The sequence below is a fragment of the Rhinolophus hipposideros genome (genome assembly GCF_964194185.1).
Source record: "Rhinolophus hipposideros genome assembly, chromosome: 23".
Classification (NCBI taxonomy): domain Eukaryota; kingdom Metazoa; phylum Chordata; class Mammalia; order Chiroptera; family Rhinolophidae; genus Rhinolophus; species Rhinolophus hipposideros.
The window spans coordinates 22,717,835-22,745,420 of NC_138069.1; the positions used below are offsets into that span (position 1 = coordinate 22,717,835).

General features: G+C 48.0%; 1 protein-coding gene across 2 annotated transcripts in view; it reads left to right on the forward strand.

Annotated features, from left to right (window-relative positions):
* AFAP1L1 (actin filament associated protein 1 like 1) overlaps positions 1-27,586 on the forward strand; it is a 58,147-nt gene that overhangs the window by 26,108 nt on the left and 4,453 nt on the right. For both annotated transcript variants that reach the window (XM_081035177.1, XM_081035178.1), the window contains 15 exons: positions 553-636; positions 1,384-1,481; positions 2,528-2,636; positions 4,774-4,872; positions 5,505-5,719; positions 8,300-8,479; positions 10,423-10,515; positions 12,097-12,190; positions 12,424-12,576; positions 13,760-13,971; positions 15,538-15,683; positions 16,289-16,361; positions 18,504-18,615; positions 24,048-24,212; positions 25,708-25,886. In XM_081035177.1, coding sequence (XP_080891303.1) covers positions 553-636; positions 1,384-1,481; positions 2,528-2,636; positions 4,774-4,872; positions 5,505-5,719; positions 8,300-8,479; positions 10,423-10,515; positions 12,097-12,190; positions 12,424-12,576; positions 13,760-13,971; positions 15,538-15,683; positions 16,289-16,361; positions 18,504-18,615; positions 24,048-24,212; positions 25,708-25,886 — 2,012 coding nt within the window. The remainder of the gene's footprint in view (positions 1-552; positions 637-1,383; positions 1,482-2,527; positions 2,637-4,773; positions 4,873-5,504; positions 5,720-8,299; positions 8,480-10,422; positions 10,516-12,096; positions 12,191-12,423; positions 12,577-13,759; positions 13,972-15,537; positions 15,684-16,288; positions 16,362-18,503; positions 18,616-24,047; positions 24,213-25,707; positions 25,887-27,586) is intronic.

Genomic DNA, 27,586 nt, shown 5'->3' on the forward strand with positions numbered 1-27,586 from the left:
GCCCCTCCCTCTACTTCCCCCGACTTCTCTGCCTCCCTGGGTGCCCAGCAGCAAGCTCCTCACCTGGCCCAGCCTTTCCTCACCCTAAGTCAGCCCGTGAAATCATGTGTGTAAATCAAGAGCTCGGGGAACTCTCGTGAGCTGTACCCACGACCCGCTCTGTGGGAGGGGTCTGAGCGACATGGTGGGAAATCAGCACTGGGTGACTCTCTGGGCCTCCCTCCCCAGTGCAAACCAGGTTGGTGTGTTCGCTGCCCTCACAGACTGTGGGAGGAGGAACGGGGCAGCGCTTGCCAGAGCCTGGCTGTCTCTAGAGCACCCCCATGTTGTTTTCCGTACTGGGCTCTGGGCACCCTTTCACTTGAAGACAGAGATCTTCCGTAACAATGTAAAAATGAAAACAAAGTTGGAAAACCAGGGAAGTCATTTCAGTTGTGCACGTGCTCTGCAAACCGAGTGCTGTGCCTGTGGGTTTAAGACGGGTGTCTGAGTGGGGTGGGGAGACCTGGCCCCTCCTCAGTCAGCAGCCGCAGGTCTCCTCCTTCCTCACAGCAAAAGAAGTGTCCTACCTGTATGTGAACACAGCCGACCTCCACTCTGGGCCCAGCTTCGTGGAGTCCCTCTTTGAAGAATTTGGTAAGTGACCCTCTCCCAACCTCAGTCGGTGGAAGGGAATTACCTGCACCGACTGGGGCCTGACTCCAACATTACAACATGGAGTCATTTTAGGTAAGTCCCTGGGTCTCTCTGGGCCCTGTCAGGTCTGAAAGTCTAGTCAAAATCTGTACCATTATGGGAAATGATCCCCAAGATTTGAGGAAAGGGAGGCATGAACACACAGGCCAAAGAAGGGATGGCACACAGGGCACTGTCTTGCCTGTTCCTCGCATCCGTGGGTCGTGGCACCGGCGGCTCTGAGTTGAGCAGTCCAACAGCTCAGCAGAAAATGGAGCAGCTGTGGTGGGCCAGCAGTGGCACCGCGGGTGTAGGAACAGCTAAGCTGGGCTGTGTGCAGGGTGTGTGCGATGCCTGCTCTGTCTCGAGGGAGGACAGCAGTACTCCACACAGCGAGAAAGCGGTGGGTCAGGTGGGAGAGTGTGAGGGGCTGACAGACTGGGAAGGTACTGCACTGTCATAACATAACCCGGAAACATTTCCAACGCACTGGACCAAAAATTATCTCATTTGATCTGCTCGATAACCTTGGGAGATAGACAAGGCCAATTTACAGATGAGAAGACTGAGTCTGAGAGGGAGGAAGTCGTTTGCTCAGGGTACGAATGGAGGAGGTGGTGGAGGCCTTCTGACGACAAATCCAGCCCTTTTCCTGCTCTGCCATGCTCATCCTCGGCTTTCTCTACCCAATGGCCTGACACTGCGTAGACTGTGACCTGAGCGACCTTCGGGACATGCCAGAGGACGATGGGGAGCCTGGAAAAGGAGCCAGCCCTGAGCCAGCCAAGAGCCCGTCTCTGAAACATGTGAGTCATGGCCTGGGTTCCCACACCCTCAGGTACTCTGTCCCTCTGGAAGGGGCAAGGGAAGCTCTCGCCCTGATGCAGGGGACACTCCTGGCTGTACAGGACCCTGATCTCTCTTCTATGCGTGGTTAAGGGCGGAAACACCACAAGAACATTTCAATGACTCATGCTCACTGTCCTGTGCTGAGTAGGGATAATGCGGTGAACTGACCTGCCCCTTCAGGCCCAAAGGACGTCCCCACCCAAACTTCTGATTGCAGTAATACAGGTGAAGTGATGGGGAAAACTCTGGACCACAAGTTGGGTGGCCTCTGCTCTCCTCCCTGCTGCTGTGTGGCCTTAGGAAAATCACTTCCCCTCTCTGAGCCTAAGTTTTTTACCTACAAAATGACAGTATGGATCTAGGGTTCCCAGGCTTGGAGCCGTGGAATCAGGGCCCATAATCACATCAAGCATTTTCTGTTAACTGCGTAATTCACCGTCAACATCACCATCAACAGGACCAACTGTTGACCACTTATTGTGTCCTTTACATGCTCATAGCAACTGAGTTAGGTTGGTAGAATTGTTATCCCCATTTAACAGGTAAGGAAACTAAGGCTCAGAGAGAGTAAGTAACACGTCAGTGTCCCACCACTAGCAAGTGACAGAGCTTAGCTGGAGAGCCAGGGCTCCCTGGCCTCAGAGTGTAACCTCGCAGCCACAAGGTGATACAGCTTCACTAGATAACATGTCTCCCAGTTCCTTGTCCTGCTGTTCCTCACATGTACGTGGATGCGTATTGCAGAGCTCGTGGTAGCTTTAACGGTTCTGCATGTGGTCATCAAGTGTATAACTACTTCTGTGTGGCAGCCCACACAACTTTCAGACATCACAGAGGAGCCCTGATGTAAGACCGAGTACACTCTCAAGGTTTCCCACTCTGCCCTTCCGCAAGCCTGTTAGAAGCTATGGCTTCACATTCAGACGCTGCGTCCTGCCTTGTAGGAACTCCCGCGTCCCTCTCTGGCCTTCGTGGTCTCACACACCTCCTTCGTCCCCTCCAGGCAGCCGACCTGCCCCCACCGCTTCCCAACAGGCCTCCGCCAGAAGACTACTATGAGGAGGCCCTTCCCCTGGGGCCAGGCAAGTCCCCCGAGTACATCAGCTCCCACAGTAAGTTCCAGTGCCCCTGGGAGTCAGGGGCCAGGGGGAGGAGGCTCCTCTCCTGAAGCTCCAAGTTCAGCACCCACACAGCCACGCCCACCTCCTGAGGAGGGGCCACCTGAGCACCTGGCCTCTTCCTGACAAGCTGGATGGGCCAGCAGGTGTGGCGTTGGGCTCAGGGACTTGGTTCTAGACCCAGTTCTGTGTGGCCTTGGACAACCCCCACCCCCGGAAAGCAGCTTTTTGTATGTGGAGCAGGTGACTATTTTATCCACCTAAGAACAGGGGAGGAAGGAGGAGATAAAGTGCTGCTGGGCCATGAATCCCAGGTCAAGACCCTCAGCTGGATGAGGCTCGTCCTGCTCCCTGGAGAGCTCACTCCCAGAGACTGAGAAGCTGCCTCCGGAGCAGCGGGGGTCCTGGGCAGGAGGGAAGGGAGGGCCTCAGGAAGGGCCTGGGGCCTTGTCCAGGGAGAGAGCGCCAAACCCACCAGGGAGCATCCGTCCTCCCACACGCAGTGTCCAGCCCTGCCAAAGTCTGAGCACTTTGCCCCGTGCCCCTGCCCTCTTCCCCATCACCCTCCTCCTCCAGCCCACCTCTGGCCCTGACTCCCCAGCCACCTCACCGGGCATGTCACCAGCCTCTGAGGCCTCAGAGAGCATGCTGGGAAAGGCAGGCTCTGAACCTCACTGGGGAGATAGACCTGGATGTCCCAGGCGCAGAGAATTGCAGCACTGCCATCCTCCGGAAACAGATGGACAGTAGGGGCTGGAAGCCCAGAGCCGTGCTCTGGAGAACAGTGTGATATGCGAGCAAGTTGGACTGGGTGAAGGAAGGCTTCCTGGAGGAGCATGTGTCTCTGTCCCCTAAGCTGGCAACCTTGGTTCTCATCCAGGCTCTGTCACTAGCAAATTGTGTCTGGCCTCAGTTGCCCCATCTGTAAAATGAGGCTGATACCTATATCCCTGTATTACGGAAATCGAAGGAGACAATAATAATAATACTTGGCGTTTTTCTAGTACATTCTGTGTCATGCACTGTGCTGAGAGTTTACATGCATTATATCGCTAATCTGAGGTACAAACTGTTCATGTCACTTTAAGATGAAGAATCTGAAACTCAGAGAAACTGTTTTCTTTCCAAGGTCACTCAGCAAATGGTAGAGATAGATTTGAACCCAAATCTGATCAACCCAAAGCACACACCCTTAGTCCACTGAACTTCAGAATATGCTCCAGAGACCATCTACATCAAAAGAACCTTAATTACTTTTTAAAAAATCCGATTCCTTGGAGTTCAGTTTATTTTCTATTTTTACATATGTGTTTAAATGTCCTATTAAATAGTTGGGTTTTTTCAATGCACATTCCTCAGCCCAGCCCACATCAGTGAATCAGAATCTCTGGGGATACAGCCCAGAGATCTGCATTTTAAAAAGACCCTTCGTAATTCTGATGCAGGATAAAATGTGAGATACCCCCGACCCCTGTACTATGCCGCCCCCTGACTGGGAATGTGTTGTGAAAATTCAGCATAGGCAGCTGTTGTATTCACTTTTATTTGTGTTCTGATTACCTTCTCCAGTCCATGTCCTCCTTTGTAGTTGCAGAGGCTTAGGAGAAACACCTTGACAAACAGGGAGATGTATTAGGAATAAACAGAAAGGCCAAGGTAGCAGAAAATGGGGCAGAGGCAGCGCAGGAAGGGCGTCTGAGCCCAGATGCTGGGACACCACTCCACGCTGTGACCAAGACACACATCCACACACACCAATGCTCTGGGGACACTGAGGAGGGCTGACCACTGTCTGCCTGGGAAGGTCAGATGAAAGATCTCTGAGCTGGGTCTTGGAGGGTGAATAGGAGTTCTCTGGGAGAAAATAAGAGAGCAAAGGAATAGCGTGAACGAGGCCTGGAGGTGTGACAGGGCCCATCAGGGCAGTTCCTGGTGACAGGAACACAGAGGGCATGTGGGGCAGCAGAGCAGAAGAGATGAGAGAGGAGACCCCACACCCTGACCAAGGTGCTGCAGGAGTGCCACCCTCTCTTCCCTGAGGAGAGCACGGTATGGCGGGTCTTCCCCAGCCCTGCCCCTGGGAGTCTGCCTGCATCTGTCCAGAGTGCAGCTCTTTCTGCCAAACCCACAGATGGCTGCAGCCCAGCCCACTCCGTTGTGGACGGCTACTACGAGGACGCAGACAGCAGCTACCCTGCGACCACGATGAACGGGGAGCTGAAGAACTCCTGTAAGTGCCTAATGGGACTTCAGTCAGGTTCTGTCCTCGAAGGGCAGGCCTGGGCACGCACATGCCCACCAGCCCCTCACCCCGCAGGGTCACCATGGAGGCCCCGAAGCCCTTGTTCTCCGTGGGCCTGGGGTCCAGGAGTCAGGAGTTTCTGACAGAGCCCTTGCCCTGACTCGTGGTGACTGACCTTAGCCAGTTGTTTATTCTCGTTGAGCCTCGTTTCCTTATATATAAAATGGGGATTTGCTGGAGTGCTGTGAGAGTGACCTGAGACAATGGATGTCAACACGCTGGGACAGTGACAGTCGCTGATGTTTACTGAACACTCACTGAGTGCCAGACACTTGGCCAAACACTCCGCATCACTGATCCTTACAACAGCCCCATTAGGTAGATACTGTTATTCATTATGCCCATTTCCTAGATGAGGAAACTGAAGCTCAGAGGAGTGAAGCCACCAAGGTCACACAGCTAGTGGGAACTCTGTAAAACAGCACCCATGTGGGGGTTAAGTCCTTTCCACGATCGTGCCTCACCCCTCCATGGTCCCGGGAGCCCAGAGCAGGAATGCCTGCAGAGGGGTGAGGAGGTGCCCCCGGGTCACGGCGGGTCCTTTCCCATGGCGCCTGCAGACAATGACTCTGACGCAATGAGCAGCTCCTATGAGTCCTATGACGACGAGGAGGAGGAGGACGGGAAGGGGCTGCGGCCCAGGCACCAGTGGCCCTCAGAGGAGGCCTCCATGCACCTGGTGAGGGACTGCAGGATATGTGCCTTCCTGCTGCGGAAAAAGCGCTTCGGGCAGTGGGCCAAGCAGCTGACCGTCATCAAGGAGGACCAGCTCCTGGTGAGTGGGGGCGGCCATGTTGCTCTTGGCCTCACGTGGACTTGTGCGCGTGTGTGTGTGTGTGTGTGTGTGTGTGTGTGTGTGTGTGTGTGTGTGCAGGCGTCAGTTCCTCTGGGCTTGCTTTGTGCACGGAGGCTCAAAGCCTCTGCTTTGAAGATCGGTGCTCTCCCACTAGAGCATAATTTTTAAAAAAAAACAAAAAACTTGAAGACCTGATATAGATAAGTCTTTGTTTTGCCAAAGATAAATTTATCACCTTAAAATAATGTTTATTGTTTTCATTATGGAAGTAAATGTGTTTACTTATAAAACTAGAGAAAAACAAAATGAAAAATTATTTTTAAAAACACCACCTATAATCCCACTGACCAAGAGGTAACAACTATTAAGTTTTAATAGACAGACGCGTATTTCTACCCTCATTTCCATACATCTGTCTTTTCCAAAACTAAGCCCACTCAGCACTTGCTTTCTTCAAGCTTTTTTTCTTCAATTCGCCATCTCTCATCACTATTATTTCATTTAAAAAATGTAGCCTTAATTCCAAAGCAGGAGGATGGACATAATTTCAGAAAAAAATAAGAGCTCTTTACCCAGAAATCTATTGACAAGGTTTGCCTAACATGCATCCATTTGAAACATGACCTTTTCTCACCTGGAGCAGTGAAAAGCTAATCCCAGTCCAGAATGAGTCCAGGGGCATGAGTTACTCTTCCCACTCTTTATGCCCTCAGTTATTCTCGACTTACCATACCGGCAAGGAACCCCAGCACAATGTAGACAGAAGGGGTAAGAGCAGCCATCCTTGTCTCGGTGCGGAACTCAAAGGAAAAGTTTCAGCGATTCCCCATCAAGGCTGATACTTGCTGTGGATGATTTGTAGATGCTGCCTATCACATGACAGAGGCCCCCTTCTATTCCTACTTTGCTAAGAGTCTATGTTACAAATGCGAGGCGATCTAAAAATACAGTGAATGATTAAAGTCAAAAAACTAGCACAGTAAAAGACACATTGCCATGAATCCTCCTCAAAAAACTCCCCCCCTCGCTTCTAACACACTTATCCCATCGTTCTTGCCCCTTTCTGAAGCAGTTCTGGAAGTCCTCTTTCGTGAGTGTCTTGACTTCCTCTATCATGACAACGCTCCGTGTCACACATCGCTCTGATATGGCACTTTCTGTCAAATAAAAAAATGACGGTGTGTCCTCATCCTCCTTATTCACCAGACCTGGCACTGTGCAACTTCTGGCTCTTCCCCAAAGTCAAAATGACCATGAAAGGTAAACGTTTTGAATCGATTCAGGACATTGAGGCAGCCACAACAGTGCAACTAAAGACACGAAAGAGGACTTCCAGAACCGCTTCAGAAAGGGGCAAGAATGATGGGATAAGTGTGTTTGAAGTGAGGGGGAGTATTTTGAGGGGATTAATGACAATGTTTCTTTTACTGTAATAATTTTTTTATTTAAACATTCACAATACTTTTGATCACACCTTGTAGGTGCAGAATTTTATCAAATACTTTTTCTGCTTCTATTGAAATAAGTGGTTTATCTCCTTTTTTTCTGTCATCCTGTTTCCCGAAAAGAAGACCTAGCCGGACAATCAGCTCTAATGCATCTTTTGAAGCAAAAATTAATATAAGACCTGGTATTATAGTATAGTATAGTATAGTATAGTATAGTATAGTATAGTATAGACCGGGTCTATAGTATATATATATATACTATATAGTATGTGTGTGTGTATATATATATAGCAATATATAGCATATATATAGTATGTATTATATAGTATGATATAAGACCGGGTCTTATATTAATTTTTGCTCCAAAAGATGCACTGGAGCTAATTGTCCGGCTAGGTCTTCTTTTCGGGGAAACACGGTAGTATGATGAATGACATGGTTGGTTTTGAATGCTAACCCCCTCTTACATTCCTAGAACAAACACCATTTGGTCTGATTCACTATGCTTTACGTGTCTGGATTCTATGTGTTAGTATTTTGTTTAGGGCCTTTGCGACTGTTATAAGACAGATTCGCCTATAAATTTCCTTTTTTGTAATGTCATTGTCAGTTTCTGGTCTCAAGGTAATGCTGGCCTCATAACAAGAACTGGGAAGTGAGAATCATTATTGATAAACTATTGACTTCCCAAGCCCAACCCTCTGTCTCTGCTAGAATTCTCACTCCCACGTTCCTGCCCAGTAGCCCATTAGTAGCAGGGAGCTGAATTCCTCCCAAGCCAGCCTGTTTCTTCTCTTTAAGAGTTCTTTACAGTAGAATGGCTCTCTAGACTAGACTAGTGTGCTAAAATCTACCTTTTCCTAATAGGTAGTTGTGCCCCGCAGGGCACCTCAGTAACGCTGGAGATCTGAAGATGACTCAAAGATACCCCCTCCCAGGCTTCTCTTCTCTGGGGTGAACAGCCACAGCACCTGTCTTTGTGCAGTGCCACAGTTGAACTGGGTGGGGAGGTCTCTGTGGGATAAGTCGAGCTCCCCCAAGCCTTTGTGTAAAGGTGTCCCCTCCTCACCCTCCACTCCAAGAAGCCCTGACCTCTTCTCTCCCTCCCCAGTGTTATAAAAGCTCCAAGGACCGGCAGCCACATCTGAGGCTGGTGCTGGATGTCTGCAACGTCATCTATGTGCCCAAGGACAGCCGGCACAAGAGGCATGAGCTGCGCTTCTCCCAGGGGGCTACTGAGGTCTTGGTGCTAGCACTGCAGAGCCGGGAGCAGGCCGAGGAGTGGCTGAAGGTACAGGGGCCTGAGCTCGCCTCCCGCCTGCCCGCCCTTCCTCCCTTTCCCGGGCCCAGCACTAAGTGGGGTGGGCTCCTGTCCCTGGAGGAATAGGCTTTGTTCAAGGGAGTGGGATCAAGGCCTGTGCATGGCTGAGGCTTAGGTGTGGAAATGGGCCTCGGACATCTCCAGGAGACAGACAGACCTCAGGCTGGGGGCCTCTGTACCTCCTCACTATTTGACTCTCCTTTCTAACATCCCTACTGTGGTTTTGTCCAGCCTGCATTTGTACACTGCTTAGAAAGGGGAGCTTAATATCTACCAAGGAAGCTGATTTTATCATTAGATAAGCTAATCCTTTTTTTTTCATTTAAAAAAGGAAAAATCCTTCCATATAACATCCAGCCGTGGTCGAACTTCTGCATCTTGAAGCTACACAGCACAGTTAGTTACTGCATATTGAACACTTACTTTGTGCCATGCATTGTGCTAAGAGGTTATGTATATGACCTCATTTACTCTTCGCAATGGGACTATTATTGTTCACGTTTTACAGATGAGGAAACTGAGGCACAGAGAACATATGTGACTTGCCAAAGGTCATATAACCAAGTGATTGGGGCCAGGATTAGAGGCTAATAAGGAAATCTACTCCAAAAGCCATAGGCAGGGTGGCATAATGAAAATGAGGGAGGCCTTTGGTGAAATAGACGAGTTCAAGTCCCAGGCCTAAATGGCTGTGTGACCTTCTGCGAATGACTTCGCCTCTCTGTGTCCATTTCCTCCTCTATAAAATGCTTCTTGTTAGGATTCCAGACACAGTGGACATAGTGCCTACCAGGCAGTAAGTGCTTAGTAGTCATCAGTGATTACTGTGCAATGACGGTGAAGCCCCCACCTCCAATCCCTTATAGCGGGCCCTCCAGCCCTGCCCCCTGCCTCCATTTCACTGTGATACCTTTCTCTCTCCAACTATGGTCTTCCTGCTGGAACAAAGAAACCAAGCCTCTCCCTCTCCATCCTCCCTCCCTTCCTGTGATAACCAGCTCTCCCACTGGAATGTTTAGTGTTCTCATTACTGCCTTTGTCTCAGGAAGGGAAGGAAGGGAGAGAACCTGCCTGCTGGGGAGCCTCTGTCCTTCCAGGGGCCAGGTGGAAGGCCTGTCCTGACATCCAGTCCCGGGAGGCCATTAGCCCAGAGTTAAGGGCTGGCAACCATGGCTCCACCTCCTGGAGCCTCATCATCCTAATCTGTGACTTAGGGACCATAGTCACCCCTGCCCCACAAGGTTTCTGTGGGGATACAATGGGATATTCCATGGAAAGCCACCTGACAGGTGAACTACAAATGGTGGCTGTTGCTATTTCATGATCTGGATGCTTATGCTGTGTGGCCTTGGATGTGTGACCTTGGATGAGTGAGTTAACGCCTTGGAGTCTCAGTTTTCACATCTCTGAAATGGACGGGATAAACTTGGCTGCCCCACAGGCTGTTGTAAAGGCCCAACACAGTCATAGAAGCAAGTCGCTCACCCCTGTGCAGGGTGTCCCACTTTACGTGGCCCTTCATCCCTATCGTCTCATTGGTCCTCAGACAACCCACTAAAGTTATAACCCATGTAACAGATGGGGAAATTGAGGCCCAGAAAAGGGAAATTCAGGCCCAGAATAGGAAAGTGGCTTTCCTCAAGGCCACGCAACTAATCAGCAATGGAGCCAGGTCTAGAAGCCAAGCCTCTGGTTCCCAGGCCCACATCTTTTCAATTCAAGGGCCTACAAGAGAAAGCCTTTTTTAAATGCAGTTGTGCCCCACACACGTGGCAGGAGGCCACGTCAACCCATGTCTTCTGTCCAGTGGTCCTAACCCCTCTGCTCAATGGCCCTGATGGGACAGACCACTCTTCCCTCTGCATCCACAGCATCCTTGCCCACCTGCTCACACCTGTGCATGCTCTCCACAGGTCATCCGAGAGGTGAGCAAGCCCATCACGGGGGCCGAGGGGACGGACATGCCCAGATCCCCAGTCCTCCTGTGCAAACTGGACCTGGACAAGGTACGTCTGTCTCCATGAGGTCTCCGTGGGCCAGGCGGCAGGGACTCAGCACAGGCTCTGCCCTGGGTGGGGGGGTGGGGGGTCTTAGACTGGTGGTGAAGTGGGCACGCGCAGTGGTGTCGCATAAGCCATGAGTGGCCAGCACAGAGTTAGTTGGCACAACAGTAGGTGCTCAGTACATTTCTATTGAATGAATGAATGCCCATGTCCACGGTGCAGTACAAGCCAGAATTGGGCATGAATAACCCTGCCAGGTCAGGAGTGGTCCTGTTCGAATGGAGCCATGAAAATTAACTTGCATTTGTCAATCAGAAAAGGAGTGAGCCCCACTGGGACATATATGAGCGAAGCACTCATTTAGCAGTTGGTCAGGCTATTGGCAGACATGTGCTGGTGCCTACGCTTTGCCTGGTGCTGTGGGTGAGATGGAGACGCAGCCCCAAATCCTAGGGCAGGTCTGAGAGCCCCAGACATGGGTTCTGCATGATACAATAAAGGCCGACAGTTACAGAATATGACCGTGTGGCCAGCACTGTTGTAAGTGCTTCACAGGTCTTTACCTGATTTAATTTCTACAACTCTTTGATGAATTACATTTTCAGATGAGGAAGCCAGGCACAGAGAGATTTACAAAGTCACATAGTTAATAAGAAACAGAGTTAGGATTTACATCGGGCAGCCTGATTCTCAATGACTTTGCAACCTGGCCCCTGAAGGGGAATCCTGAGCTCCACTCGAGTAGTGAGTGAGCATCAAGCGCTGTGCTGGGCCCCGGGTGCTATCTTAACACAAACAGATGCGTGCAGCCCACAGCTTAGCTCCCTAAAGGGAGAGGGCAGCACACCATGCAGATGCTAGAAATGACAGTCCGCTGCCTGCGTAATTCCACGTGGGCTCCCTAGGGCCTCACGGCAGCCCACTGAAAAGAGTGTGATTCGGAAGAGAAAACCGAGCCTTGGGGAGATTAAAGGATTCTCCCACATTCCCGCAGTCACAGAAGCGAGTCCCTCGCCCTTGGGCAGCGTGTCCCAGTCCCATCCGACTACTCCGCGCCATCTCCCACAGTACCTAGTAGGCACTTAATTGACCTGGCATGACTATTTTGAAAATGCCAACTCATCTCTTTTTCTCCATCCTCACTATCATCCTCGTTCATCTCGTTTCTGAGTCTCGTCTTGCCCAGGATGACACTCTCTCAAGTAGGTCCTTTGCTTCCAGTCTCGTTCCCTCCTGTCTGCCCTCCATGGTGCCACTGGAAGTACCTCCCTAAACTGGTTGCAGAACAGCAGTTTCCCACGGAAATATCTTCCCAGCTCCCTGTCACATGCTCAATATGGTCCAAACTACTAAGACATTTATCTCAATGTGTGATGATGAATTGCCTCGCTCTCTAAATCAACTGTATCTCGAAGACACAACCATCCTAAGTCGTCTTTGTCCCCCCGCCCCATACCTGGTACTTACTAGTTGCTGACAAATATTTGTTAGCTAGTCCTCATGTGCAAGGGTCGGGGAGACTGAACCAACAAAGGGGACTTCTGAGCGTGCCCTCTGATGTGGGGCTGTCTGTGTTCCCCCCAGAGATTGTCCCAAGAGAAGCAGACCTCAGATTCCCACAGCCTGGGCATGGGCGACAGCTGTTCCACCCTTGGCCGCCGGGAGAACTGCGAACAGGGTAGGAGCCGCTGGGGGCTCAGGCAAAGGATGGCAGAGCTGGGATGGGCCTTGGCACAGGCCCACAGGCACGCAGTGCAGAGCAGGTCCTGAGGGAAGTGATTGGCCCATCCACCCCTGGAGCTGCAGGCCAGGCCCTGTGTGCAGGCTGAAAGGACCAGTGGGAGGGCTGGGAACAGATGCATCTGGGCCTCGGGGCTCCCACCCCTCCCCGACCCATCTCTGCAACAACAGGCAAAGGGAAGAAGAGCAGCCTGGCAGAGCTGAAGGGTTCGATGAGCAGGGCTGCAGGCCGCAAAATCACCCGCATCATCAGCTTCTCCAAGAGGAAGGCGCTGGCGGATGACCTGCAAACATCCTCCACCGAGGAGGAGGTCCCGTGCTGTGGTGGGTACCAGGCATGCACAGGAGGAGAATTCAGACCCTGTTGACGGGGCGGGCGGGGGCCCTAGGTCCAAGCCAGGAGACCCTCCGGGCCCATCTCCCGGCCCCCAGGGCAGAGGAGAGAACCCTCCCACTGGATAGCTAACCCCCATGCCATCAACAATCCATGCCCTTCCGTCACTTCTCTACCATAAGGCCCCCAGCCTCAGCAGAAGGAAAAGCCAACTGACTCCCATATTTCTGTGCTTCCTGTAACCCTAACTTCAACCTCAACCCTACTTGTCTCTCAGCCTCAATCTCTTCCACTATGATGAGAGAAGGGTATGTTATTTCCCAAGATACGTCAGGTCAGGTGTAGAACTTACCACCCAGTCTTATAAGGAAATTTATTGTATAAAAATATTTAAGTACTTTTCATTATAAATGCATTCAATGTGAGTTAAAAGTGGTTTGGAAGGGAAAACTGAACAGAAAAATGAACAGAATATTATTCTGTTCATTAAAATGTGTGTTCCATGTACTGGAATTCAACAGATAATCATATATTTTAGATATGCAGTAATACTCTCACCCTGAAAGAATATTATAAAGGCACATGGCTATACAGAAATATTTTATAAGCAGTGGATCAGCTCATATTATGGCAAAAAATAATTTTAAATCTAAAATGTTAAGAGGGAATTCTAAACCCATCAGTCATCAGACTGGACCTCACTCATTTTGGCGTTCCTTATCTTGGTTGGATGTCATTGTTCCTACATGCTGCCACCAGGTGTCAGCATCATCCATTACCTTCTGACTTTCAGTAAGAGTTTGGTATTTTAAGGGGAAGAAAGGCGAAAGCCATGAGGGAGAGTTGCGTCTTTTATTCGTTCTATTAGTAGTTCCCACCCTTTTCATCAAGCTTGGTATGGTCCAAAGGCTGTGTGGTGATGTAGAAATGTGATTATCAGTCCCCATTTCATTGCTAGGAAACTGAAACTTAGAGAGAGAAGAGGATGCCTGAGCTCACAGGCCAGGAGAGAGCTGATCCGGGGCCCACAGGCCTTGTCTAGCTAGAGTGTAAGGGCTGTGCAGGAGCTTTGTCCCTGGGTATAGACCCATGCACCCCAACTCGCATCCGCCACCTGGGGTTTCCTCAGGGCTGGGCTGCTGGGAAATCACATTGCTGGTCTGCCCCTCCCAGGCTATCTGAACGTGCTGGTGAACCACAGTTGGAAGGAACGCTGGTGCCGCCTAAAGTGCAACACTCTGTATTTCCACAAGGACCGCACAGACCTCAAGACCCACGTGAATGCCATTGCCCTCCGAGGCTGTGAGGTGGTCCCGGGCTTTGGGCCCAGACACCCCTTTGCCTTCAGGATCCTGCGCAACCGGCAGGAGGTTGCCATCTTGGAGGTGAGAGGAGAGAATCCAGGTCATCCTTAGTGGTGGGAGCTGAGGGGAGCTCTGGCCCGGATGTTGGCTTTTGTCTTAGGGGCCTTGCTACTGACGATACAGGGACTGAGAAAGAAGGGAAAGTAAGCCAACTGCTGCCGAGTGATGTAGGATTGCCAGTTAAAATACAGACCACCCACTTAAACTTGAATTTCAGATAAAAAACAAATAATGCTTTTAATACAAGTATATCCCATGCAACATGTGGGACATACCTATGCTAGAAAATGTTTTATTGTCTATCTGAAATTCAGATGTAACAGAGCATTCTGCTTTTTATTTGCTAAGTCTGGCAACCCTAGAGCCACGGTTTATTTATTTTTCTCCCTTATCTTAAAATCCAAAACCTGAAGGTGTCTAGTCTAATCTAACCCAGACCTGATTCTAAAATCCCCTCTACCCTTCCCACTAGTGGCAGTCCACCTCAAATAAACCACTGCCCTTCAATGTAGCCGGCTCCTTCCACTGAGCAACTCAAATTTTTAGAAAAACTTTCTCTATGTTGAGATGAAATCTTTAAAGCTGGTAAACCTGTTCTGCATACCTTTGTTTCTCCAGAACCCAGTATGATGTCCAGCACAGACTAAGGGCTCACTTAACATTTGTCGAAGAAATGGCTAAATGAATATGTGACTTCCTTTCAACCATTCATTGTCAGCCCTACATGGTGGCGCATGCCATCCTCTCTGAAATCATACAGAATACGCTGAATCTCTCTTCTACATGTCAATCCCTTGGCTATTAGACTTTACAATGTTAACACCAAAAGAAAACCTACATGACTACCCCCTCACATTACAAATAAGGAAACTGAGGCCAGAGCAGTCAAGTGCTTTGTTCAAAGCTCCACAGAGGGTCAGTGGCCTCTTGGTCTTACCCTAAAACTAAAACCCAGCCTCTTGGTCTTGTTTTCTTTGCCGAGTACCCACTGCCTCTCTCGGTTCTTAAATTTCAAGAAATATTAACCCCAGTAACTCACTTTTATTTTTGATACTTTGAGATGGGCCTATTATTACTTCTCGTAAATTATACACAGAGCTTTCTGGCAAAAAGTATACTGCCTTTATTCAAGTTTAGCATTTGCAGGCTAAGTTGATTTTCTAATAATGCTCTAAAAATGACAACTAACATAAGCATGTTTAGTTAACCAACAATTTATTGGAGATTTTTCCTATAAAAAATACTATAAATAATTAGCAATTATAATACAAGAAAAAAATTATTGAGTTATGCAAGAAATAGCCTCCTCTCATAAAAACTACATATTTTTGAAGAATTTTCAGGGAACACCCAAACATTGTGTTCACACCTGAGGTTCAGAAAGGCTATGATGACAGTGAGCAGAGACCTGAATAGAGGGGAGTGGCAGCCACGTGGGTTTCTGGATGTGTATTCGTGTTCCTTGTGGATCCTTAAGTATTGGCTCCACAACAGGTCCCACATGAATACGGGTTTGGCTGAAGGAGGCAGGTAGCCAGACGCCCTGACAGTACCAAAGTGAAATGGCTTGTGTCTCCTCTCCGTCAGGCAAGCTGCTCAGAGGACATGGGCCGCTGGCTTGGGCTGCTGTTGGTGGAGATGGGCTCCAAAGTCACCCCCGAGGCGCTGCATTATGACTACGTGGACGTGGAGACCTTAACCAGCATCGTCAGTGCGGGACGCAACTCCTTCCTGTAAGAGCCGGCTGCCCAGGACCTTCCTGTCTCAGCTCCCTCTCAGGGTCTGAGTCTGAGCGATGGGAGGGACGGGAGGAAGGGCTGCGGCAGCCTCTACCCCCTTGGGAGGTCAGAGTACAAGCCTTCCTCTTCCAGCTGGCAGGAGTGAGCTGTCTAAAGGAGGTAGCTCAGACTAGGGTCAGGGGAAGCTGTGGGTGAAAGGAGCAAAAGCACTGCAGCCACCACAGTGCCCTGGGTTTTGCTCTCATGCTACGGGACCTTGAGTATCTGGGCGGATACAGGGCTGGTTTGTGGAGTTCAGCACTAGAAGAGCTGGGTTCCAGTCACGGCTCTTTCACCACCAACAACCTGGGCTGGGTGCTTGCCAGCTGGGAGCCTCTGTTTTCTCACGTATAACATGGAGGTGATGAATGACCCGTTTCCTGGCTTGTTGTGAGAATCACATGGGTCCCTGCCTATAAAGCCCAGTGTTGCCTGGAACGGTTGCTATTACTAAACTTCCAACATGCATTATGAACTGCTGCCAGAATCCAGTGAGAAACTGGACAGGAAAGCACTGTAAGCTGCAAAGTGGCATCGTCATTGTACCTTGTATTTTCCAGATATGCAAGGTCCTACCAGGATCAGTGGCCTGAGCCCCGTGTCTACGATGATGTTCCTTATGAAAAGATGCAGGTATGGTCTCTTGGCACTGCCCAGGAGGGTGGCAAAGGCCCCTTCTTAGCTCACCCTCTCTGTCTCCCTGGCTACAGTCATGCAGTGTTTAACAGCAGGAATACGCTCTGAGAAATGCGCTGTTAGGCGATCTCGTCATTGTGCGAACATCCTAGAGGGCACTTACACAAACCCGATGCTACAGCCTGCCACACACCTGGCTGTACGCTGTAGTTATTGACCCCAGGCTGCAAACCTGTACAACATGGTAATGTACAAAACGACACGACATTACGTCAAGCACAAGAGAAAATGATACAACCAAGAGACGCGGTAAACACGAGATGGATGAGGCTGCCGCCGGTGGAACGCGGCGACCAGTTTTACAGCCAACTTTTTCTTCTAAGTAGGAGAACACTCGAAAAGAATGATAAAAAGTATAGTAATAGTATAGTATAGTATATACATAAACAAGCGACAGTCGAGTATTATCAAGTACGATGTCGGTACATAATTGTACGTGCTGTGCTGTTATACGCCCGGCTGTGCAGCAGGTTCCTTCACACCAGTAGCACCACAGAACCGTGAGTAACGCGTCGCTCTACAACATTACGACAGCTATGACACCCCTAGGCGATAGGAATTGTTCAGCTCCGTTATAACCTTAGGGGCCACTGGTGTATGTGCCTTGGCAGAAACATCACCACGGAGCACACGACTCTCCTCCTCTCTCCCTTTGCCCCAGAGAGATCATTCTCATTTAACCAGCGGCTGGAAGGGGAGGGAGGACCCTTCTTCTCACAGACTGTGGCATAGGAGGTGGAACGGTACAGCAGAAAGCTCCCAGATTAGGAAGAAGAAGGGCTCCGTAAACTGCAAAGCACTTCCAGTGGGAGCAAGACACTGGCTTCTGCACCCATTGAAGGCTCTGTGAATTAATGCTGCTGATTCAGTGGTGTCTTGGGGTTTCAGAGGGGACACTAACAGAAGGCCGCCCCCATAGGCCTTCACCTGGTGGCATCTACAGTCAGGACTTCATCTCCTGGGACACAGTCTCCCTGTCGTGCACACGAAACCAAGGAGAGGCCAGCTCGTGAATTTACAGTGAAACCTCTGTAGCCATCACATGACCTGGCGTGTCCTAGGCCTTCTCCTCCCACAGGAGAGCCAGAGAGCCACACTGGGATCAGACATTGGTGGGTGAGTCAGGCCTCTCAACTAGAGGACAGAGAGAGGGAATCAAGCTGCGAAGGAGAGCCTGCCTTCAACGGTGTTAGATGATATTCTGAGCTTGCACCTCTAGGACCCCCTTTTAGAAATTTCCCCAGCCATCCTTCTGTTTACATGTTCTTTCTTCAGACGCAGATGAACCCATGGATGCAGCTTGAGATCTTTCTCAATTGCAGAGTTTAGGAACAAGACAACTTAGTACTTACGGATGCAAACTTTGGACTCAGAGCTCAGTCTGAGCTACCTCGGGCTTCACTTCTCTGGGCCTCACTTCCTGGCTTCACATGGATATGTTAAAACCTACCTGGTTGGGCTACTGCAAGAACTAAAGGAAATATTTTATGGAAGGAACTTAGCACAGGGCCTGGACATTGGAAGGTCGCACATAGAAAAGTACGAGTACATCGTACTGCTCTTATTAATGTCATTATTATATAACATTATTATCATATTCCACTCACAGTTTTCTGACCTTTGACAGGATTTTGAGTGTTAATACTCTCCATGCACAAATGCATAGTAAGTTGAAATTATGTAACTTTTACCATTGGCTGATCTCATCCACGACTTTTTTTTTTTTAAACAATTCAGAAATGTGAAGGATACTTTGAAATGAGGCGAAGACAGACATATCTATGACAAATCAAGTATGGTCACTCACAGTCTTGTACGACGTCTTAATTTTCCTCTTAGCAAATATTCCAATTTAGGGTTGCCTTCTGCTGCCCCCCACGGGAAGGTATGAGGATCAAATGATAATATAATACTGAAAAAGGTATATAAACTCTTGAGTGCTGCGCAAGTCTAAAAATACGAGGCCAGTATCTCAGAGGCCCCACAGCACTCACCCACCAGCACAGACCAGAATACACTGCTGCACTGATAACTCTGAGCCTACCTGCACTTCATCTCCTCTCTCCGTCTCCCACCCAGGACGAGGAGCCGGAACGTCCCACAGGGGCCCAGGTGAAGCGCCACGCCTCCTCCTGCAGTGAGAAGTCCCACCGAGTAGATCCGCAGGTCAAAGTCAAGCGCCATGCCTCCAGTGAGTTCTGTGTGGGAGGAAGGAAGAGAAGGAAACAGTCCATTAGGGGAGGGAGGCCCAAAAGCAGATTCTTCCAGGGATCAGGCAGGTAAATAAATGGGTGAAGTGAGGGGTGAGAAAATACTCTCCCAGGAGAAAAATAACATCACGGGCACCCTGATAAAGGGCAGCTGGCATGTGGCCTCCGAGGACAAACAACAGGAGTGGGGTGTGGGAGACGGTAGGAAGCTGTGTGCTCAGGCTCCCACTTGGAGGAATGGCCACTGCTCAGCTCCACTGATGGCCCTCACACTGCAGTGCCCACCCAGAATTGCCACTTATTCAAGAGAGACCAGAATTCTAGATTTTATATGAAATCTACTTATGTATTTAATATTAGCAACTAATTTTTTAAAAATTTAAGGCCAAATATACATACATATATACGTACATACACATGTATTTAAATGTTTATAAAGTTCACCCTCAACCTGTGTCTGTTCCAGTGGCTAACAATTTATCATTTCTGATCTGGAGTAGTAAGTGGAAAACTGAACACCTCCAAATACCCTTGAGGCAGCTGCCACCAAAAGTGTGTGGCTCACCTCTCTGTCCCAGCCCAAGCTCTGCCTAGCAGGGGGCTTAGTTAATTGCCTGATGGCCACATGGCACAATAATGACTAAATATGCCAGACAACTCTCTGGTAAGTTCTGTTCGATTTCCAATGCTAATCTCTGCTCCTGTGATTTATCTTTATGAGCAAGCCAGCTTCCTGTTGACAGCATGTTCCAAGAGTCTTATTTGTGGTTGTACATTTCTTCCCCCTGCACCTGACCAAAGTCAAATTCTATTCTTTGCTTTTGGAAGATTTATTTTTTAAAACACTTTAAAATTATAGCTCTATTTCATCAGTATAGATAATCTCTTCTGGGGGTCAGGAGACCTGAATTCCATTCCTAACTTGACCAGTAAATTACTACGTATCTTTGGAGAAGTCCCTTCCCCTTTCTGCATCTGAGTTTTTCCCTCTGAACAATTAGAGGATTGTTATGTAACACTCCTTACACTCTACTCTCAAGGGCACTGGAAATACAGGACCTTATGGAATGCCCAATTTAAAGTGGAAAACAAAACTGAAAGAAGCATGTAAGATTAAAGAAATCACAAAATGTGTTTTTAAAAAGCCTAACAACAGATAACAAAAAACAGACTATTTTCTTCAAATCAAATCTTATGTTGAAGCCCAGTTATAAAAGATATAAAAGTGGAGCTTCTCTGGTTGGAGTCAAGAGACCCACCTGACCTACACGTTGCCCCATAGAACAGGAACCTGTTAGCCGTCCCTGTGAAATCGCAGGGCTCCTCGCAGCTGGAAACTACAGATCTCCTCCAACCACGTTTTTCAGAGGAATAAACTGAAGAAAATAAAACGGAAGGGTCTTTCCCATGATCATGTATGAATTACCTACTGCTATCTAATAAATGACCCAAAATTGAATAGCTCAAAAAGAAGTGTGTGTTATGCCACAGACTGTATAGGGCAGGAATCCTGGAGCAGCCAGGTAGGTAGTTCTGGCTGAAGGTCTCTAGTAAGGTAGCAGTCAAGATGTCACAGTCATCTGAAGTCATCTGAAGGCTTACCATGCTGGAGGATCGGCAGCCAGGGTGGCCCGCCCACAGGCCTGACGAGTCAGCGCTGCTTATTGGAAGCCTCAGTTCCTTGCCATGGGGACCACTCCATTGGACTGCTTGTCCTCATGACAAGACAGCTAGCTTCCCCCAGAGCAAGTGACCCAGGAGGGAGGAGCAGGGCAGAAGCTGCAATGTTTTTGTAACCTAGCTTTGAAAGGTACACTCTGTCATTTCTGCCGTATCCTAATGGGTACACAGGTCAGTCTGATGTAGTGTAGGAGGAGACTACAAAAGGACATAAATACTGGAAACTGAAAATCATGGGAGCCAAGCAGATGGCTGAGAAAAATGGTGGCGTGAGAAGCTCCCCAGACCCACTCCCCAGCAAAACTACCATAACTGGTGACTGTTACTAAAACAAACAATCATCTAAAGACTCTGGAAATTTTCTAGGGCATACAGCAAATGAAGAAAGACTTATTCTAGAAAATGTACTAAATTTTAGTAAGAACAATGACTTTGTGGTGTGTGAGCCACAACCTATTCCTTTACTCTTCACCCTGCTCAGTGGACATTAGGATCTCCACTCCAGATAGGTGTAGACAGGAAAACTGGGCTCCCTTTCTGCACGGCTACCAGTCAATGGCTGTGGTATCCCCCAGTGAGGACAGGCCAAGAATATGGAGGCTCCAGTTGCCCTCACCTCAGCTCACTCATAAAACACAAGTTCCATGCTAGGAGAAGCAAAGCAAGAAGACCAGAGGTTACCCCCATGCAGCACCCTGCTCGTAAAGCAGAACTGTCACTCCAAGAGAAGCAGGCCGTTGTTTCTACCCCTAGATCCAGAGCAGTGCCTCAGAGATTTTGCCCAGGGTGAAAGGCAGGCCATAGAACAGAGAACTCCAACATTCTCCTTCGGAAGAACTAGCTTTAGTTGGAACAGAATGTGGGGCAGTTCAAGCCTTGGGTACTTTCAAAAACAATGGAGATTTGGTGGTAACCAAGTAAGGAGGCTAGTATTCCCACAAGCAAACTAAATCATAGGTCAGCTAATTCACGAGAGAGAACCAGGGAAACAGACAACTAAGAACAGCCCTCCTGGGGTCAGAACAAGACTGACCACAGAAGACTGGCCTCAGAAATTACCCCATAAAGGAGCTGAATTAATTTGATCAGACCCTGGAGTGACGGGTACTGCAGGGCATTGTCAAAAACAACAGAGCCATCCAGACAGAGGAGACTAACAGCTCTGAGTGATACCGACAGAGGCAGACAGTTGAACAGAGAGATCAGGGACAGAGTCCAAGCCCTGGTAAGACCACTGTCCTCTCAGGGGACTATACACAGGCCCAAGGTTGCACCACTAAGAAGCAACATCAGAAGCTTCACACTATAGGGGGAAATGGACTTCACTGGACAAGCCAGCTAAGTCACTAAACAAACAACCCAGGGGTGGGGGGATCAGTATCCAGAGATGCTACAATGTATTTATATAAAATGTCTCATTTTCAACCAAAAAATATCAAACAGGAAAGTGTGACCCATACAGAGGGAAAAAAAAGAATAAAGAAAAATAAACAGAGCCTCAGAGAAATATAGGACACCAGTAGCACAGTAACATGTGCACAAATGGAGTACCAGGAGAGGACAAAAAGAAGCGTAAAAAATATGAGAAGACATAATGGCTGAACACTTGCCAAATGTATTGAAAAATATACATCCAGGATACCCGTGAATTTCAAGTAGGATGAAGGCAGAGAGAGCCACAAAAGACACATCATGGTCAGAATTCTAAAGGCAGACAAGGAGGAAAACCTTGATACCAGAAGAGAAAATAGATTCATCACTCATAAAAGATCCCCAATAAGATGAAAGCCTGTCTTATCAGAACAACGGCGGCTTTTCCCCCAACATCACCTGGAATATTACTCAGCAATAAAAAGGACTGATGTACTGATATATATACTACATTAGTACTTAGTTACATTAGTAACTTGGACACTAAACATTCCTTCTCCATCCCTTCCCCCCACCTCCACTATGGAAGCCCAGATTTTTCTGGAAGGTGCTTGGGCAGTTCTGAAGCAAATATTTCATCACTAATACTATGAGACCCATAGAATTATAGCTCCTTAAAACAATCTAGCTTGCTTCTTCACCATTTGAGTGACTCAAGTGTTATGGGTGTGGGTGTGGGTGTGTGTGTGTGTGTGTGTGTGTAAAATACGCTGCTCTCCATAGTGCTGACAGACTAAGGAAAACCAGGGCAGTGGCTCCCAAAGGTGAGTCCACTCCCTGGTTCAGCCCCTAAATTTTTGTTTATCTGCAGTGAAATGAGACAAATAATCATGGTGCATGAAATTTTTCATAAAGCTAAATCTATTCAATGTAAATGACTATTCTATTCTGCATCTGTGTCCCTCCAATTCTAGGGATGTTAAAATATTGTTTATTTTATAAATTATTGGGAATAATAGATGGTAGTTGGGGTTTTTAAGGTCATTATCTGATATATGTTGGCACCCTTTGCTGGTCTATGCTTTTTTTTTTTTTTTTTTTTTTTTTTTACAAGTCTGGGAGCCAACTCCCCTGAGATGCCATTGTACATCTAGGAAATTGGGGGAGACAGGGGTCCCCTTCTCTGCCTTCCATGCTTCATTTATTATCTGGCTTGAATGGCAGGATAGCTATGGCAGGAACTGATTTTGGCATGGTCACTGGGTAACTACTTGTAATCCCTACAAGAACTGGAGACCCACAGTTATAGTAAATCATGGGAATCACTCCATACCCCACCAACTTACAAAGGCCTGTGTATGGCTGCCTGTAGTAACAAAATAAATAAAACGTTCCCTGAGAGGTTGGACTATGGCTTTGCCCCAGCTAGAGCAGCATTGCGTGGCGTGGACCCTGAAGCTAGATGTACATGGGTTCAAACCTACACTCTGCCATCGCTAGCAGTAAGACCTAATCTCTCTGTGCCTCTTTCCTCAACAATAAAATAGAGCTAATAATAGTAGTTTTTGTAAGGATTAAATAGAAATGCATATAAGTGGCCTAGCATGTAATAAATACTCAGCTATTATTTTTGCTATAATGCCTTGCTGTTTTTGTCCATCATAATGGTGTAGAGCCCATAGTACGAGCAGACTAATAGGTCCCTCTCTTCCCCCACCCATTGCCCAGTCATGAAATGGGCAGTGCCTGACTTTAGGCCAAGTCTCAGTTCTCTATGGATCTGAGGTATATTTACCTGTCTCTTTGTTTTATATATACCTGAGAGTTGACAATAAAACAAGCCCTTTTAAAAACAAAGTTTGTTATACATCACAAAATTTGTTTTACAATTTTATTATAATCTAACATTTGCTAAACACTAACTATTTGCCAGGTGCTATATATTATACTAAGTACTTTTCTTGAATTATCTCATTTAAACCCTACCACAATGCTAAGAGGTAAATTTGATCAATAACCACATTTACAAATGAAGAAACTAGTGCTGAGGGGGAAGGCACAAAAACACCACCATTCACTTTTGCCTGAAGTCACACAACCAGTAAAAGGCCAAAGAGAATGCAAACCTTGGTCTTCCTGGTTCCAAGGCCCAGGCCCTTGCTCCTCGTCTCTATGCTCTACTACCTCCCTGTTGCTCCTTGTTTCCTTAGGGGAGTCACACTAAACATTGTCTAGGGATATAGATCGAAATATTCCCATTTTGTGGATGGAGAAGCTGAGGCTGAGAGAGAAGCTAACACGATCCAAGTACCCTTCTCAGAGGTAAGAACTGAGGGCCTTTTCCTGCCTCGCATCTCCTCAGGTGCCAATCAATACAAGTACGGTAAGAACCGAGCTGAGGAGGATGCCCGGAGGTACCTTGTAGAAAAAGAGAAGCTGGAGAAAGAGAAAGAGATGATCCGGACAGAGCTGATGGCACTGCGGCAGGAAAAGAGGGAGCTGAAGGATGCCATTCGGAACAACCCAGGTACCTGCGTGAGTGTGGTCCTAGCGCTCGTGCGGTCCTAGCGCTCGTGAGGCTAGCCTTGACACGTCCCCTAGCTTTGCTCACCTGGTTTCTTACCCAAGACCGGTGAGCTTCTCCTTCCCTGCCTCTTTCCTCTTCCTCCTCCTCATCATCCCCCCTGACTAATGGAAGTGCCGTCAATGTAATAACTGCTTTTGGGGTAAAGGGATGAAAAAGCATCACAAAAACGTGGTAAGATGCAATCTGACTTTAGAAATGTTAAAATGGGAAGAACAGAGTATGTCTTAGAATCAAGGGCATAACAAATCATTGTGAACTTCACATTAAGTCAGTCACAGACAGATGCTGAGCGCCTGACTACGTGAGACACTGGTCCAGGGGCTGGGAATGATGAACAAGTGACACTCTGCCAGGATCTTCTTCTGAAATCCAGGGCCATGACCTCCCTAGGCCCTGCCTGCTCTGGGCTCCTCTGCGCCCACTTTCTGCTGTTTCCTTTGAATTCTCTCTGTCGTTGCAGTTCAGCACGCTTTCGGTACTGTGTGAGACAGGTGCTTGGAATGGTGGACAGTGCCTGGTACATAGCAAGCATTCAAGAAGCATTTACTGAATGAAAAAAAGTGAATGAATGAAAAGAGTCTATGATTATTAAAAACCCTCCAGTGCAACCTCCCTCAGAGCAAACAATGGAACTAATGTTCAAACCTACTAAGGACCAACACAACTCTTGGCACCAAAAAGGTTCTAATATAGGTTTGCTGGGTTAAACTGAATAAACAGCAAAATGCTAGTAGGAAACCCTGGTCAGTGTAAAGCCCTGTGTTATGACTCTTGATTATAAGTAAGAGAAGCCAAAGTTAAACTGGCTTACAAATGCAAAAAAATGTAATTGAAAAAATTAAACTATCAGGTATAGTGAAGTCCAGGGACTTAAGTGATGTCATCAGAAAGCATGTTTCTCTAATTTTTGCTTCTGCCTTCTTCTACATTGGTTTAATTCTCTGTCCCTCATGGTGGCAAAATGGCTGCACAGCTCCAGCCCTCAACCAACCCTCCCAGCCTCCCCAGCAGAGAGAACTGCTCTTCCCAATGGCCCCTACAAGCATCTCAGATTCACTCTGACCAACTCTGATCCCTAAACAAATCACTGTGACCAGAAAATGAGGTATGATTATGGGCCATGACTATGTGCCAACCCTTTGAACTAGGAGTGAGGTCAGCCCCATCCAAATTATAGAGAATGAGAGAGGAAAGGTGCTTTCCCAGTGGAAAATCAGGGTTCTGTATTCAGAAGATGGGGCAATGGGTATTGGGCAGGTAAAAACCCCACTACCTAGCATGGAACTAGAACCCCAGGCCCAAAGTCCATCTCTTATACAGGACCGAGGACCGGAAAGGGCCTCCAGGAGGGGCACACGAGGGCCCGAGGCCCTGCCAACCTCCTGGATGCTTCAGGCCAGGTCCAGCTGTTTCTCATCGGTGTCTTTGAACACAGGAGCAAAGTTAAAGGCTCTAGAGGAGGCCGTGGGCACGCTGGAAGCTCAGTGTCGGACAAAGGAGGAGCGCCGGATCGACCTGGAGCTGAGGCTAGTGGCTGTGAAGGAGCGCTTACAGCAGTCCCTGGCGGGGGGCCCTGCCCTGGGACTCTCCGTGAGCAGCAAGAACAAGAGTGTGGTGAGTCCACTCTCTGCTGCTCCTTTATGCCCTCACATGCTACCGGTCTTGAGCATATTTGGGGCTAGGAGTTATGGTCATTGACAGATGACAAAACAGGCCCTAAGGGCACAACTAGAAAGCGGACTCTTGGAGCATGTTCTCTGGCCTGTGGTCTCTCCCCTGACGCACCACCATTTGACTTTGGATCCTAAATGTGATCTTTGAAGTGACCTTGTGATTATTGATAATAATAACTACCATATGTTGAATAACACACTTGTGTGAACCGATTAGCACAGGCCAGTACAGAATCTTCACCTGGATTATCTCACATGGTCCTCACAGCAGTCCTGTGAGGTAGCGCTATGTGTATTCACCCCATTTGACAGACTGGGAAACTGAGGTTCAGAGATGTTGGGTGACGTGCTCAACATCAAGGTCACTCAGGTAAGTGGGAGACAGGATCCCAAACCCAGGAAGTCCGACTCCAGAGCCCTGTTTTCTCCACCTTGCACATGCCCTCTCCTAGGATTTCCAGTGTACCAGGCCCTGTCCCCGGGGCTTCGCATCCATTGTTCTAACGTTCCCAGCAACCCTGCAAGGTAGATCCTACCTTGAATGAGATTTCCTCAGGGAGAACTTAGTTGACCTCAGTCTATCAGTGTCTCAACCTCCACGCTATTGACATTTGGGAACAATACAGTGTTTCCCTGGAAAGAAGACCAAGCTGGACCATCAGCTCTAATGCGTCTTTTGGAGCAAAAACTAATATAAGACCCGGTCTTATATTAAAATAAGACCTATATTAAAATAAATAAGATCTATATTAAAATTTTTGCTCCAAATGATGCATTAAAGCTGATGGTCCGGCTAGGTCTTATTTCCGAGGAAACATGGTAATTCTTCTTTATAGGGGATTGTCGTGCGCACTGTAGGATGTTTAGCAGCGTCCCTGGCCTCTACCCCCTAGATGCTAGTAGCTCCACGCCCCCAGTTATGTCTCCAAAAATTTCCAAATGTCTCTGGGAAGGCAAAATCGCCCCCATTTGGGAACCACCAACGGTCCCATCTGTTATTCTTCCTCTTTAACACTGAACCACAATTTGTCCATGGATATTTGTATCATTACTTGTCTAATGTCTATCTCTTCAACTAAATGATATTTTTATTAAGAATTGGACTATATTTTATCATTATAGCTCTTTACAGAGTTTGAAAACTAGGAATGCGATAAATGTTCGTCAAATGAACGTCATGCTTGCTCTCAGACAAGGAAATTGAGACTCAGAGAGATAAAGTAACTTGTTTGACAAGTGTGAATTGTCATTGAGAACTGTGATCTTATTGTTGTCCCAGTTCACTGTTGCCTGGTCAGACCACACCCCATGACTGGGAAGCTAGAGCTGTTTCTCCCACCCACACTTCCTCTCCAGAGGGTGGTTCCAGCCTCATTTACAGATGAAGAGCTTAAGGACCAGGGACAGAACAACTTCACAGTCACAGAGGGTTGGTGGACACAGCAGCTGCTTCCTCCCACCAGCATGCCCTGATGTTCACATTCTAGAAGACTTTTCCCTGTACTTCTCACCCTTTTCATGGCCTTTGGAGATAAAGAGAAGTCTTCTCTGAATTTCCTGCAGACTTAGCTGTTAATATGTCATACTTAGGAACTACATCCAATAAGGTCCTAAAAAATGATCTGGAAACTTTAAGGGGTG